General features: G+C 45.2%; 1 protein-coding gene across 2 annotated transcripts in view; it reads left to right on the plus strand.

The window, feature by feature from the left end:
* Positions 1-15806, plus strand: part of WDR41 (WD repeat domain 41) — a 51901-nt gene that overhangs the window by 20216 nt on the left and 15879 nt on the right. For both annotated transcript variants that reach the window (XR_010792808.1, XM_066602848.1), the window contains exons 3-8: positions 7054-7102; positions 8179-8310; positions 10387-10449; positions 12909-13020; positions 14830-14892; positions 15298-15408. Coding sequence is in view for 1 of the 2 variants with exons in the window: in XM_066602848.1 (XP_066458945.1) it covers positions 7054-7102; positions 8179-8310; positions 10387-10449; positions 12909-13020; positions 14830-14892; positions 15298-15408 (530 nt within the window). In the remaining variant the exon portion in view is untranslated. The remainder of the gene's footprint in view (positions 1-7053; positions 7103-8178; positions 8311-10386; positions 10450-12908; positions 13021-14829; positions 14893-15297; positions 15409-15806) is intronic.

Consider the following 15806-nt stretch of genomic DNA (forward strand, 5'->3'; position numbering starts at 1 on the left):
AGAGCACCTCGGCCTCTGCAGGGTGGCATGGCGCGAGGGTGCGCTTTGGGAAACAGTTGGTGGATTATTCGGTCTGGCCCTGCCTCTACCCCTGGACACCGCACTGCCTCTTGCAACCTGCCCTGCTGCTGCCCCTGCCTCCCCCTCTGAAGACCTGTCCTGAGTAGGCGTTGCAAACCAGGTGGGGTCAGTCACCTCATCGTCCTGCTGCTCTTCCTCAGAATCCTCTGTGCGCTCCTCCCTCGCACTTACTGCCCTCACTACTACCTGACTGCAAGACAACTGTGTCTCATCGTCCTCGTCCTGCTCACCCACAGAAAGTTCTTGAGACAGTTTGCGGAAGTCCCCAGCCTCATCCCCCGGACCCCGGGAACTTTGCAATGGTTGGGCATCAGTGACGATAAACTCCTCTGGTGGGAGAGGAACCGCTGCTGCCCAATCTGAGCAGGGGCCAGAGAACAGTTCCTGGGAGTCTTCACGCAGCTGAGCAGGTGTCATTGGAGTGGAGTGAGGAGGCTGGGAGGAAGGAGGAGCAGCAGACAGAGGATTCTGATTTGCAGCAGTGGACGGCGCAGAACTGCGGTTGGACGATAGGTTGCTCGAAGCACTTTCTGCCATCCAGGACAGGACCTGCTCACACTGCTCATTTTCTAATAACCGTCTCCCGCGTGGACCCATGAATTGTGCGATGACTGTCGGGACGCCAGAAACGTGCCTCTCTACTAATCGCGCCGCAGTTGGCTGCGATACACCTGGATCAGGAGTTTGGCCTGTGCCCACACCCTGACTTGGCCCTCCGCGTCCTCGGCCGCGTCCACGTCCTCTAGGCCTACCCCTACCCCTCAGCATGCTGTATTACCAGTGATTTGATTTCACAGGCAGGAAATAAATTGGCGCAAGACTGCAGGCCAAATATAATTTTTTCCCTTTTTTGAAAATGAAAGGCCCCACTGCCTCTAGTGAATGAATAATCTAAGTTTAATAACTGTGCTGTGGCCCTGCTAATGTGGCACAGAACTTGAGGGTAGCAGAGTTATTATAACTCTGGCAGAGCAGGTATTTTTTTCCCAATTAAGGAAAGCAAATGGCGAAGCCAGGAGTAAAACGTAGCTGGGTGCGTCTGATTTTTAAACGTTGCACACGCAGCCGACACGTGTCCACCGCCCTTAGGACGGACAGAGGCAGGACAAATAGAATTTTTTTCAGTTTTTTTCCACCAAAAGGCAGCACTGCGTATATTCAATGAACATGAGAAGTTTAATAACTGTGCTGTGGCCCTGCTAATGTGGCACAGAACTTGAGGGTAGCAGAGTTATTATAACTCTGGCAGAGCAGGTATTTTTTTCCAAATTAAGGAAAGCAAATGGCGAAGCCAGCAGTAAAGCGTAGCTGGGTGCGTCTGATTTTTTAACGTTGTTCACGCAGCTCACACGTGTCCACAGCCCTTAGGACGGACAGAGGCTGGACAAATAGATTTGTTTTCAGTTGTTTTACAAGCAAAAGGCCGCACTGCGTATATTCAATGAATAATAACTGTGTTGTGGCCCTGCCTATACAATTCTTTCCCTGCAGTATCAATGGAGGGTGCAATGCTCTGCAGAGGCGATTTTGAGAAGAAAAAAAATATGCAGCACAGCTAACAGCAGCCAGCACAGTACTGCACACGGTTAAATATGGCCCTAGAAAGGACCGTTGAGGTTCTCGAAGGCTACACTCACTCCTAACACTCTCCCTGCCTATCCAACACTTCTGTCCCTAATGCCAGGTGCAACGCTCTGCAGAGGCGATTTTGAGAAGAAAAAAAAATTGCCACTGCTAACAGCAGCCAACACACAGCTATCAGTGGCCCTAATAAGGACCTTTGGGGGTCTTGAAGCCTACACTAACTACCAATTCTTTCCCTACAGCAGCTCCGGTACAAACAGCACTGTCCCTCATCTAACTCACCAGGCATCTGAGGCGAGCCGCGGGAGGGGCCGACTTTTATATTAGGCGGACACCTGATCTCGCAAGCCACTCACAGCAGGGGGGTGGTATAGGGCTTAAACGTTGCAGGGGGAAGTTGTAATGCCTTCCCTGTCTTTCAATTGGCCAGAAAAGCGCTCTAACGTCTCAGGGAAGGAAGTGAAAGTAACCCGAACACCGCATGGTGTTCGTTACGAATAACGAACATCCCGAACACCCTAATATCCGCACGGATATCAAGTTCGGACGAACACGTTCGCTCATCTCTAATATATATATATATATATATATATATATATATATATATAATTATTATTTTTTATTTTTTTTGTTTCCACCCTAATTTCAGAAGTCCAACACTGCAATGAAACAATGGCTCCATGTTTTAGGGAAGGAGTGTACAATGTCTCGGACCGTGTTATTCCATAAGATATTGTTACAAATTACATTCTCCACCATTACTCTCTGCACTCTGCAGCGTGATTATATTGGCCATGGCCCATAGACAGAATGCAGAAAGCACCACATCTGTAGAATCCGCGATTTCTAGACTTGTTTCTGTATTGTAAAGTGAACATTTTTGATTATAATCCCCCTAATATAAAAGTTAGCATAACTTTTGGAGTTCCACTTTAAATTGCCAGACCGGAAGCAGCATGATGAGCAGTTTTCTCATTTGTGATTGTGACAGACAAGGGCAGAGCCTTATAGGCAGCAATATTGTACATGGCGGCCTAGAGAGCTTTCACTAGGCCCCGGGCTGCCATTTGAACCCATCGACACCCCATGATAGTGTCTCGGGGCCAATGTGGCATTGGTGGGGCTCTCACCCTCAGGCTAACTGCTTAGTTGCTGCTGTCAGAATTGACTGGCACCTAAGGAGTTAATGACTGTGATTAAAGCGAACTCTGATCGCAGTCATTGCTTGTGGCTTTCAGCTGTTGCAAACGGCTGACACATGCCAGGAAGGGAGCGAACTTGGCTGCCAAGCCTCCTCCATACACAGTTTGCGACAACCCACTGTATATTTATGCGCTTGCGATCACTAAAGTGACCCTCCAGTTGCTTTAAAGATGGCCACACTAACTGATCTGACTACTTGATGCACACTAAGGCCTTAGTCAGACGGGTGTTTTTTCGCGCGATTTGCGGATCGCATGATGGATGCGCATCCGCAAATCGCGTGACCGGTGCGCGCAAGTCGCCCGCAAATCGCCCGAAAATCTGCTCCTAGCCACGTTTCATTAGAAACGGGCCGGAGCTGTCCAGCGCATTGCATTCAATGGAGACGGCAATACAGCCGTCTCCATTGAAAGCAATGTGCTGCGGGCGAGCCCGGGATGAAGTGTCGGGAAGGGCTTAAATATATAAGCCCTTCCCTGCAATTCATCCTAAAATGTGTAAAAATAAAAAATATATATGTACTCACCTTCTCCCGGCAGCCGGAGCTCCGCGCGGCCGTCCTGCAGTGGGTGTGAAGGGGGTGTGAGTCAGACCTGCCCCCTGATTGGCTCAGCGCTGAGCCAATCAGAGGCATGTCTCACTCACACCCATTCATGAATTCATGAATGGATGTGAGTCAAACCTGCCCCTGATTGGCTCAGCGCTGAGAGGCAGCAGTCACTCACCCATTCATGAATTCATGAATGGGTGTGTGAGTGAAACTTGCCTCTGATTGGTCAGGGCTGTGACCAATCAGAGGCAGATCATTCAGCAGGCGGGGATTTTAAAGCCCCGCCGGCTGAATAGTGCCGAGAAGCAGTTCAGGAGAACTGACAGCGGCTGCGGCTGGACTCCGGCTGCAGCGGAAAGGTGAGTATACAATTTTTTTTTTATTTTAACACATTTTAGGATGAATTGCAGGGAAGGGCTTATATATTTAAGCCCTTCCCGACAATTCACCCTGCGCACGCCGGCAGCCCATTGCTTTCAATGGAGCGGCTGTATTGCCGCTCCATTGAATTCAATGGGCAAACATCGTTCTTCTCTGCCACAGCTGTTACAGCTGTGGCAGAGAAGAATGATTTGTCTTCTATATGTTCTCAATGGGGTCGGCGCTGCTGCCGCCGGCCCCATTGAGCGCATATACAGAAGAGAACAGGAATCGCAGATCGCAGATAGGTGCGATCTGCGTTTTTTTTTTTTGTTTTTTTTTGTTCTATAATTTATCGGACGAGCGCATAAAAAGCGCTCATGTGCCCGATACCATTGCAAAGCAATGGTTTTATAAAATCGCCGGACGCATGCGCAAATCGCGGGTAAAAATGCCCGTCTGACTAAGGCCTAAGTAATAATTTGGATTAGTCTAGGCCTCTACACACCCACTTTGACCATTGCTGCCCACATGAGCAGTGCTAGGCAGTCACATCAGCATTTAGTGTCTTAGGCCTCCTTCACACGGGTGACAAAGTCACGCGATTTTTGTCGCGTTACTACGATGCTACAAATCGCATGTATGTGAAGCCCATGCTTTTCTATGGGCTAATTCACACATGCAATATTTTGTAGCATGCGACAACCCGACAGAAAAACTCGTGGGTCCGTCGATATGCCCGCGACTTGCAAGGTTTTGTAGCCTATGTTTCCCTATGGAGCCTTCCTCTCCGCTGTGCTGCGATGCAACTTTGACTGTAGAAAATCCTACTTCCAAAGCCCTAATCTAGGCCCTGGCTGCAGGAAAAAAAACAAAACACATACATCACCTCTCCGGCGCTGTCAGCCCAGCTGCATCTTCTTCCCAGCACTATTCCCCTTCATCTCTTCTGGACGGGATTGAAAGCACTGGCTGTGATTGGCTGACGCTTAGCCAATCACAGCCAGCTCTCGCTGAACCAATCACAGCCATTCATACAGTGCTGGCTGTAATTGGCTAAGTGTCAGCCAATCACAGCCAGCACTTCCAGGAAACGGGGATTTTTCAATCCCCGGAAAGAAGAGAAGAAGACAAGTGCTGGGGACCCGTGGAGAAGCTGCAGTGGAGCCGGACAGCTTTTCTAGGTGATGTATGTTTTTTTTTCTTTTTTCTACAGTTAGGGTATATTTTCAGGGTAGGGCTTTATATATAGGCGCGCCACTAAATGGTGCTACAAAATTGTGGTATTGCCGCGAGAAGATGCAGCGATATCGCATGGACAAGCGATGCAGTTTTGCCTGTGTGAAGGAGGCCTTGGACAATGTGCATCATGTAGTTGGAGACGGTTTTTGGCCATCTTTGTATTTCCCGGACCAGAGAGTCCCTCTTAAAGGGCTTTTCCCACTACTTAAATTGATTGATTCATAACCACTCTGTACTTCCTGTTGTTGCTAACTAGAACATGTGACTGCTGCTGTAGCCAATCACTAGCTATAGAAAGTCACTGTTATGGCCAGTAATTGGCTGCAATAATCACATGACCTAGTAAGCCACAAACAGGAAATACAGAGTGGTTGTGAAGCAATTGGTACTTCTTTAACTTGAATTGGTGGGACAATTGTTTTAACCCATTATTCCCTATCCTGTTGATAGCAGATAACTGATTGATAGGTGATAAACCACTGGGACCCCCACAGATCCAAAGGGGGGGTTGCTGGATATAGCCAAGTAAAAAAAGCTCCCCTATCTCTGACAGTCCCATTGAAATCAATGGAGCTGTGGAGCACATGTTTGCCTGTCACTCTAGGCATTCTTTGGAGCAGTAGGGTTCCCAGTGGCCATGCTACCAATGTTATATACTAGTTATTCCCTATCTTGTAAATGGGAGATAACTTCATTTGGTGTGTCAACTCCTTTAACCCTTTCACCTGTGACATGACTTGAACTTTTTTCTGATTTAGTAAAAAAAATAATTTTAAAAGTTTAAAAAATGTTTTCCCAGTCATCTCACCAAAAAAAATAAAAATTTCTATCGCTACATCCACAGAAGATTGTTAATATATCACATTAGTAATCCCACATGGCAAACACAGTCAGAAAAAAAATACATGCAGTGCCATAATTGTGTGTGTTTGTTTTTTATTCCATTTTTTTTCCTTTGGTATGGGGTAACCAAAAAGTCACCTGTATGCCAAAATGGCATTCTTAAAAACTACAGTTGCAAAGCGAGAGGAGAATAAAAGGAGCCATCACACAACCTAATCAACCGCCAAAAATGTTATGGTTAGAGATGAGCGAGCACCCAAATGCTCGGGTCCGCGTTATTGGAGTTGAGCTTTTCGAAAGATTCGAGAGCTCTACTTGAGTAACGAACCCCATTGACTACAATGGGAGACTCGAGCATTTTTGTATGTGGGACGCTGGGTGCCGAGTTGTTGTGTGTTTTTTTTTTTTTTTTTTAAATTCCTAGTCTTTCTCCCCCTTCTCTCCCATAAATTTGGTATTTCTGTAATCCTATTGCCCTACAGAATACAGATAGTCGTTTTTTCTGCACTGTGAACGCCATCATATATGCAATTACATTTTTTCCCCTCATTTAGCCCCACCCCCTACTTACACCATTTGTTTTAGTATTCCAGTACATTGCATGGCATATTAAAGCGTTGTAATTTTTTGAAATTGAAGAGGAAAAAAAGAAAATGAGAAAACGAAAGAGGGCTGCAGCGGGAAGGCTGACGGTTTATCTAGACAAGCCGCTAATAGTCCTGCAGGACCCTGACTTGTCTGGCTATATTGACGTTGTCCAGGGCTGCTTACCGTACTTGCATCCTGACATTTAATACGTGTATTAGTGCTAGAATAATGGACTGCTATGTATTTTGCGAGTGCATTAAACAATAGGTGATTTCATGCACCCACCCCTCAACTAGCGGCATTAACCCACAATCTAGTAGTTCATTCACTGTGGAGACGGCCCTTACTTTACTCCATGGGAGGAATTAAGTTGTTGTGGCATTTCATATACCAGTCTTGGGCCACTCTCACACAGGCGGGTTTTTTTCAGCACTTCAGCGGGCGTTTGAAACCTTTCTAAATGAACGCTGTATGTTCTATTTTAGTGTGTTGCAGCGCTTTTTAACGCACTACATCACCCATTGCATTGATGAGGTGCATTAAAAACGCTGTCAAACATGCACCATTCTCATCACGTTGATGATGTTTTTCTTCTCTTCCAGGTTTGCATCGGCCTGTGACGATGGCACGATCATTGTATGGGATGTTCAGGTAAGAGCCCTCTATAGGAGTTTGTATGTGCAGTTAGAGCAAACTTCCCTTTTTAATTTGGCATTTGGTAACCTACAAAATGTGATATTGCAGTCCGATAAGGGACTGCTTTTGGTTAACCCTACTTCGGCCTATAGGATGCAGCAATTTTTTTCATCCTTCTCTTCTGAGAGCCATAACTTTTTTTTTTTGTCCTATGGACATTTGTAACTTGTTTCCTTCTTGCACTGTAGTTCACATTTTTGCATGTATACATCTTTTTACCATTCACTTTAGTGGGACTCGCCTATAGTACCACTTCGGGCCACTGCACAATGTATGTAGCTTTCTGCTTCGGGCAACACACCAGCTCTGTGTAGTGGCATACCTATATGGGTCAGGGGGGTTGCAATTGTGACCGGACCCCTGGGTCTGCACAACAATAAGAACCACAACTGCCCCCTTTTTGAGATTGCTGCGACCATTTTCTTGCCTACTGAAACAGAATTCTTGCACTAGGGCACATGAGCCTTTGGTTCTGTACAATAAAACCGCAACCCAGGAAACAACTGGTCAATGGACTCCCTGACACCCAATCAGCTGTTGCTGACCTATGCTAACGATAGAAAAGCAGTGTCATGGGAACACCCCCAGATGTCCTCTCACATTTTGGGATCATAAATGCCCCAGGTTGATAAAAGGCAACTTTGGAATGGGTGGTGATTACAAATGTCCAAGCCCAGGCATCATTATGTTCTGGCTGTAAATTGATGGTGTATTGCTGTGCCCCTTCTAATTTTTCCGTGCACAGTGGCGCTCCTGGCAATCTGCTGTCTCTATTCACTTGAATATGGCCGTACTGCGGTTTCCTGCACAGCAAGCGAATAGGGCACTGCTGCACCACGGAAAACAGTGAATGCGACGCAGTGCCAGATTGGCGATACATCTTGTTCATTCTCAAGATCAGTTCGAGTCCCGTAGGTTGAACCCCCACCAGTCTTGATGATGGTATTTTCTGGCACTGTGCCATCCCTTTATTAAAGGAGAAAAACCTGCTCAAAATGATCTCTTTGTCATCAAACTTTTTTTTCTTCCAGACCGGTGAAGTAGTTTTCGAGCTTCAAGGACACACGCAGAAGATCACGGCTATCCTTGTATTTCCAAGCAATGAAACGCATAGCGAAAGGGCTGACCTAATACTGACAGCATCGTCTGATAGGACCGTCATTGTATCCTTATGTTATGTCTTCATACCACAAAAAGCTTAGTCTGTCACAGTAATGTGTATTAAAGGGGATGTTTGGGATTTCTCTAAATTTCTCAAAAGGCAGATAACTACCTTAAAATTCCTCCTCTTTTAAAAGGAGCCTGTCAGCAGCTTTACCAGTGCAGTGCCTTAGTGGTCATGTGCCACTCATGCACACATGACCATGGAGGCCTGCGATTGGCTGCAGTGGTCACAGGAATGATGACTGCTGCAGAAGCCTCCTGGAGCTGCAGAGGTGGGATGCTTAAAGGGAGCCTGTCAGCACTTCTGCCAATGCATAACTGCTGGCAGCTCTATGTAGGGTCCAGGGAGCGGATTGTAATCATACTATCTGCAGTACCAATAAAACACTGTGTTCTGGAGGTGGACCTTCTCACTAAAGTGCTATCCTTCTCTGTCAATTCATCTGCTCCACAGCTCTGATTGACAGCTCTAGCATCCAATCAGGAGTCCCCTACAGCTGTCAAATCAAAGCTGTGGAACAGCTCAGTGGAGACCCTTTAACCCCTTGAGTGGCGGGTTTCCTACCACCCTGTCGTGCCCACCAGGGCAGGTTTTTTTAAAATGGTCTAATCATTGAATTTCAACTAATTTTGCAGTTGCGTCTCAAGAGCCATAACTTTTTCATTTTTCCATTGACATGGCCATATGAGGGCTTGTTTTTTGCGGGACAAGTTGTGATTTTTTAAACAGGGGGGAGGAAAAAAAGAAATGTTGAAAAAAGAAAAAAAAGGGGCCATGTGATTAAGGGGTTAAATAATGTATTAACTTCCTTCTCTGGGTCATTACGACGCACACGGATACCACATGTGTGATTGTATTTTTGATTTTTTACAAAGTAAAGGGAGACAAGTGTTTTTCTTTTTTATAATTTTTTTTCTTTTTTTCTTTTTTTGTCCCTTTAGGGGACTTCCACAGGGACCCATCAGGAACCCTGATCACATTCCGGGGGTCCGATGGTGACAGCCCTTTACATGCTGCGGTGACAGCCCTTTACATGCTGCAGTCACATAGACTGCAGCATGTAAAGGGTTAACACAGCAGAGATCGGAGGTTTTCTCTGATCTCTGCTGTAAGAGCTGGTACCTAGCTGTCCTCTGACAGCCAAGCACCAGCTCTCCCTGCCACAGAGACCATCGGCTTGCTTCTGACAAGCCGATGGTCTCTATGCAACCTGTAAACAAACCAGTGCAGGAGATTGCCGGCATATCAGCAATATCTTCTGCTGTTTTTTCAAAGTCCTTGCTTTGTTCTCTGTGGGACTTTGCAGGCAGAGCACACTGTCACAGCTTGTGGCATTGTGCTCTGCAGCTCCCATAGTGATACATAGCCCGGAAATCTTCCGGGCTATGTTGCTATGAGCAGTGGAGCTCGTCCCGGAAAATTTCCGGGCGTGCCACTCAGGGGGTTAAGAAGAAGGCCTGCTTCCATATCGGTAGATTTTATCAGTGGGGTAGATTGTAATCCTACCTTTTGTGAAGTTTCTTACTATCTGCTCCCCTGAAACTATGTAAAGCTGTCAGTAGGTTTGCTTTGGTAGAGCGGCTGACAGACCCCTTTAAAATGTCCCGCCACTCCAGTCCAAGGACCCTTCTGTAGTGTTCATGGTTCATATTAAGACTGCAGGCAACCACAGGCCTCCCTGGCCATAATGTGTATGAATGACACATGAGCGCTTAGGCCAGGTATTGGCTGCAGTGATCACATGAATGGTGAACCGCACATTAGCGCTGCAGGAGCTTCCTAGACTGAAGAACTGGAGTGGAGGAAGGTTTTCTTCATTTTATTATAAAGTTATCTGCTGTTTTAGGAGGTTTTGTAAAATCTTGGACATCCTTTAAAACTTTTCATGCACATTAGATTGGCTATTTCAGTCTAATGTGTATGGGGCACATGCTCAATCCACTGAGCCCATTAGAGTTTGCACTCCTCAATATTAACTTTGGCTGTGGTTTAGTTTTAATGGAAGACCTTGCCATACATTTTGACTAATTCTCCACAAATGTCAATATAATTATTCCTTAATAGCTCAAGTCAGGCTTGGGATTGTGAAAGTGGCCAGGAGGTGCATAAAGCCTCAGACTTCCTCTCTACCGTAAAGGTATAAAGTAGTAGTACATATGGGTTCTACACACAAGACAAGATGTATATTAGAAAGTGTTGTTACTTCCAATTCAAAATCTATTTAGAACACGTTCACACAGCAGCAGATTTGGCACGGATTTTCCACAGTAGAAAATCCTTATCAAATCCACACCTTTGGTGCAGAATTTGAAGCAGATCTGCAACAGACTTCACCTGTTCAATCGAAAGGACGAAATCTGCGGCAGATCTGCTTCAAATAAGGGAGATGGAATAAAATCTTCCACAGTGCCACCTATTGAAAGGCAGCATTCCTTCAAGCCAAAGTCAGACTTTTTATACAAGCCTTGTTACAATGACCGGGAATTGAAAGCAAAGCCAGACTCCATGTACAGACAGTTGTTTCAGGGTTTTTGCCCTTCATCAGTGTACAGTAGGAGTCTGGTTTTGCTAGTGAGAGGTCTGGGACGGGGATCAGAAACCCTGAAACAGCTGTATGTACATGGAGTCTGGCTTTGCTTTTAATTCCCAGTCATTGTAACAAGGCTTGTATAAAAAGTCTGACTTTGGCTTGAAGGAATGCTGCCTTTCAATAGGCGGCACTGTGAAGGATTTATTCCATCTCCCTTATTTGCATATTACCCAGAGGAGCGTGCATGGCCATTTGAGTCTCCTCACTTAGTTTATAGTATATTTGCTCTCCCTAAGGAGAAAAGATAGCGTTTCTGAGATCTGCTTCAGAAACTACCTCAAAATCTTCACCAAATAGTCCTTGTTTTGTCGCAGAACCACTCCAGAATACACAGCGCAAATATGCTGTGGACTTTGGCCTGGATCTGCACCAAACTCTGCTACATGTGAACGTACCCTAAAGGGATTTACTGGGAACTAATATACTGATGACTTACACTCAAGGATAGGTCATCGGTATGCAATCAGTGGGGGTCGGCTGCCTTGGACCTCCGAGGATCAGCTGTTTGAAGAGGCTGTTCTATCCAGGAAAGTGCCACGACCTCTGCACTGCATACCAGGCACAACATTGCAGTGACTATGCCTGGTATAGTAGTTTAGTGCCAATCACTCGAATGGGACTGAGCTGCTGAAAGGCCACAGGAGGAATGACCATGACATCACTGTCTTGGGAAGAGGCCATGGTTTTCACCTGAACAGCTGATCAGTGGTGATCGGATATTGATGACCTAACCTAGTTGTGGGAAAACCGCTTAAAGAGTGCCGTCATATGTAACTGTTTTCCTGCAGATTTTATGCACCACATTCCCCACTGTTTGGTGTGAGCGGATCCACAGCAGATTTCATCCCTTTAGTTGAAGTGGTTATACCATCTGCAGATCCGCACCAAATCCGTATTAAGGCCTCATGTCCACGGGGAAAATCAGATCCGCTGCAGATTCTACATGTAGAATCTGCAGCGGGTCCCTCCTGCCCCGCGGACATGAGCGCTGAAAATAGCAATTTAAAAGCATTTACCTATCCGTAGCGGGCGGCGAAGCTCTGCTCTTCCTCACGGCCGGATCTTCATTTTCGGCCGGCGGATGAATTCCTGACGCCGGCGGCACGTCGCCGGCACGTCGTCGACGTGCCGCGCGCATGCGCCGGGCACATCCGCCGAGCCGAAGCAAGGGAGATGCGGCCGTGAGGAAGAGAAGAGCTTCGCGGTCCGCTGCGGGTGAGTAAATGCTTTAAATTCCTATTTTAGGTCTCCTGCGGATCCGGACGGCTTCCATAGGCTTCAATAGAAGCCCGCGGGAGCCGTCCCCGCGGGAGACCCGCATGAAAATGGAGCATGGTCCAGATTTTTTCATGCTCCATTTTTTTTTAAATCACTTTTATTGACGATCCGCGGGTATTTATCTACCCGCGGGTGGTCAATGCATCCCTATGGGGTGCGGATCCGCGCGCGGGAGATCCGCTGCGGATTTTAAATCTCATTTTGCCCGTGGACATGAGCCCTAATATCCACACCTAATGATGCAGATTTGTTGAATATTCATGTGAATGCACCTTAGCAGAGCCTTCACTAGAAGTGGGCATTTAATGTTCAGAAATGTGAGAAAAGTCCTATAGAAATGTATGCCACTAAGAGTGGTGCCACATATGCCGCAGGGATTCAGAAAAGGGCAATCGCTGTGACTAAATGGTTCCATCTCTCGACGGAACCGAACGGACCCCATTGAATATAATAGGGTCCGCCTGCTTTTCGCCCAGCTGCCCGGCTTTTGGACAGAAATAAAACGTTGCACGCAGCACTTTTTCTTCCAGTATTTTAATCGGATCTGTAACGGGACCTCCGGCCGAAGGTCCTGACACGGATGTGACTGCTAATCTGTAACCCTCAACATAAATATTATGTACTTCTACCCTCCACTACTGAAGTTAAATCCTGGCGTCACACCTGTTACTTTTTGTTTGTCAACTGTTTTTTTTTTCTTATTCTATCGCTCTTTGTATTTCTGCTAGAATCTAACAGTCCTGCAGGGTTTAGATGTCTGGCTGTCCGGCGGGGGAGAGCTCCGTGTATGGAGCCGGCATTTTAAGGTTCTGGGTGAGACTGGCTGCTTTTCTGATGGAGGTGAGTTGGACAGATAGACGTTCTCTTCTATAACAAAAGAATAGATCTCTATTATAATGTGTGCAAATAAATAGTAACTTATTAGCGGACACATTGCTAGTCATTTCTCCATACCTCTAGGATTGAATTTATGGTAATAGTTATGCCAAATGGCCATGCTGCATGATGTATATTCATAACACTGATATTATATACACCCCTTAAAGGGCCCTGCTCATACTGATTTTTATTGATATGGGTTCTACGCCAAAGTCCTGGTCAATTTGCTATCCCATTGAGTTTAAAGGGAAACTGTGTCACAACGTGCCTGTTCTTCTATTTGGCGGTGCGTCACTTCTGACGTCACCGCTTCATTCTAGCCCAGTGGCGATCTGTATGCAGATCACATGGGTTAGGAGCTGATCGGCGGTGCTCTGTATATGGGACGTCACTGATGCGTTCTGTTTTGGGTAGTGTAGCTCGCACTTCATTGGCTGTAACAGTCATGTGGGTATACAGACAGGACACCACTGCAGCTGTTTAACCCCTTAGTGACAAGCCTATTTTTTGTTTTAAGGACCAAGCGATTGTCATTGTTGTCACTTGTCCTATTTCTTAACCACACTGCTCTCGTGTACATATATTGTACTGTAGACGTTTTTTTAATTAAAGCTGGAAAAACCTCTCAATTTCCACCATTGTTTTTGGGTTTGGTTTTTAGGGTGTTTACCATTTGGTTGAAAGAACATGATAACTTTCTTATCTGGATCAGCACGATTACTGTGATACCAAATTTATTTATTTATTTTTTTTAGTACTTTTGTGCAATAAAAATAATACATTTTTAAAAGAAAAATAATTAAATCTGCCCGTCGCATTTGAAGATGGTATTTCTATTTTTCTGGCAAGAAGCTGTGTGAGGGCTTATTGTTATAATTTTTTTTTTTTTTTGTGGGATTAGCTTTAGTTTTTATTGGTACCAGTTTGATGTATGTATAACGTTTGGATTACTTTTTGTTGCATTTTTGGGAGGCGAACAAAAGAAAAATGATTATTTTGACTATAGTTGTTTTTTAAAATTATTTTTGTGATGTTCATCCTGTGCGATAAATAATAAAATATTTTGGAGTCTTGAAGATGCGATAGTTCGATCACTAGGATAGTACATTGCATTACTTATGTAGTGCATTCTACTAAGCCTATGACAGCAGCCTATTAGATTCTGCGAGAGGTGGGGTCTAATAGGCTGAGTTACATGGCAGACATGGAGGCCTTTGTCAGGCTTCCGGCTGCCATGAGAACCCATTGGTACCTTGTTATCACATTGGGGGGTGACAATAGGTGACAGAAGGATTCCCTTCCCCCTGACATCTATTTACATGTTGCAATTAATATCAATTGTGGCATGTAAGGGGTTCAACTGCCAGAATCTGAGGTTTCTTCACATCTGGTGGTTACAACAAGAGCCTGACTGTCAGTCAGCAAAGCCACCACCTTAAAAAGATGTATGTGCAAATTAAAAGCCCGTTAGTGAGGTCAGTAAAAAGGGATATTGGCCGTCACTAAGCAAAGACTGGCAAGGAGGAATGGAGTGGAGGCGCTGGAGCAGTGGGAATTATGTGGCAAGTACTTTGATAACTTATTATATACCATTTCCTCCATTAGGTTTTAAAACATGGGCGACCCCTTTGATCTCTGTATTTTTCCTGGTGGTTTATGTCATTTAGCTGTACTGGTGTTGTATTATATGGGTTTTGTGTTGGTTTTGGAATTTATTTTGTTTTTGTGTTTTCATACAGTTATTAAATGAATGTGTTTTTTTCCTTTAAGGCATCGCAGCGTTGGTTGAACTACCTAAGAACTGTGTGGCTGCCGCAGTCGGAAAGGACTTACGTGAGTTCCTATTTCTTCAAGCTACAGATGTATTCTTCACCATCTTGATGGGTGCAGCACACTATATCATTATCATAGTGGGCCTTTACTGTTTGCATATCTCTGCAGTTAGTAGACTAAAATCTGTAAGTAAGTTGTAAGAGTGGTCTGTAGAATGATATTCTTTCACATGAAAGCTCTCGCTGCAACAGAGAATGAGGTCGTGTTACAGAACGTCTCTGTAAAGAGGTTTGAACCCTTCTTCATTTCAATCTATAAACGTGAAAGCGCAGGGTGTCAATAGGAGGAGTAAGTCTGTATGTCACGGTGTGGTTTTAAGAGCAAGGGGTTGTCTTTTATAATACTCTGTGTATTGTATGCCCTTTGTCATTGAAGTTTATTATTTCTCCCTTTTTGCTCTTGAAGGTATCTTTAAACTTGGCGCTGATGCTGCAGGGTCTGACAGGTGGGACATTTCTGAAGTCAAATGCCTTTCTGCTCACCAAGATATTATTCGAACACTTGCTAATGTGAATGGTAAGAATTGGGCTATGTTCAGAAGACTCTCGTCAGGGCCTCCAGCACAAAATAGTGCTGGAAGATGGTGAAGGGCAGGACGGAAGCTGGTTGAACCCATTATATCAGTGTGCTCCATCTGGGGACATTGGTTTCCGTCATAGGATGGATCAGCTGTTCGGTTTTCCTGCTTCTTCATTAGGGTGAACCCAGTGTGAGGTGTGATGGCTTTGCAATTCTGTACATTTGATGATCTGATCGAAAAAAACTGCTTTGTATACAGTGTGGGTCTCTGTAGGTGTATCTTTATTTAACTCCCAAACATAAGTTCACAGTACAACTTCAGCTTTAGTTGCCTTTTGTACGTTTTTTGTGTGCTCGATCCATATTTCCATCAACATTAATGCCCACAAATATAC

The sequence above is a fragment of the Eleutherodactylus coqui genome, chromosome 5, assembly GCF_035609145.1.
Source record: "Eleutherodactylus coqui strain aEleCoq1 chromosome 5, aEleCoq1.hap1, whole genome shotgun sequence".
In the NCBI taxonomy this organism is placed as follows: Eukaryota; Metazoa; Chordata; class Amphibia; order Anura; family Eleutherodactylidae; genus Eleutherodactylus; species Eleutherodactylus coqui.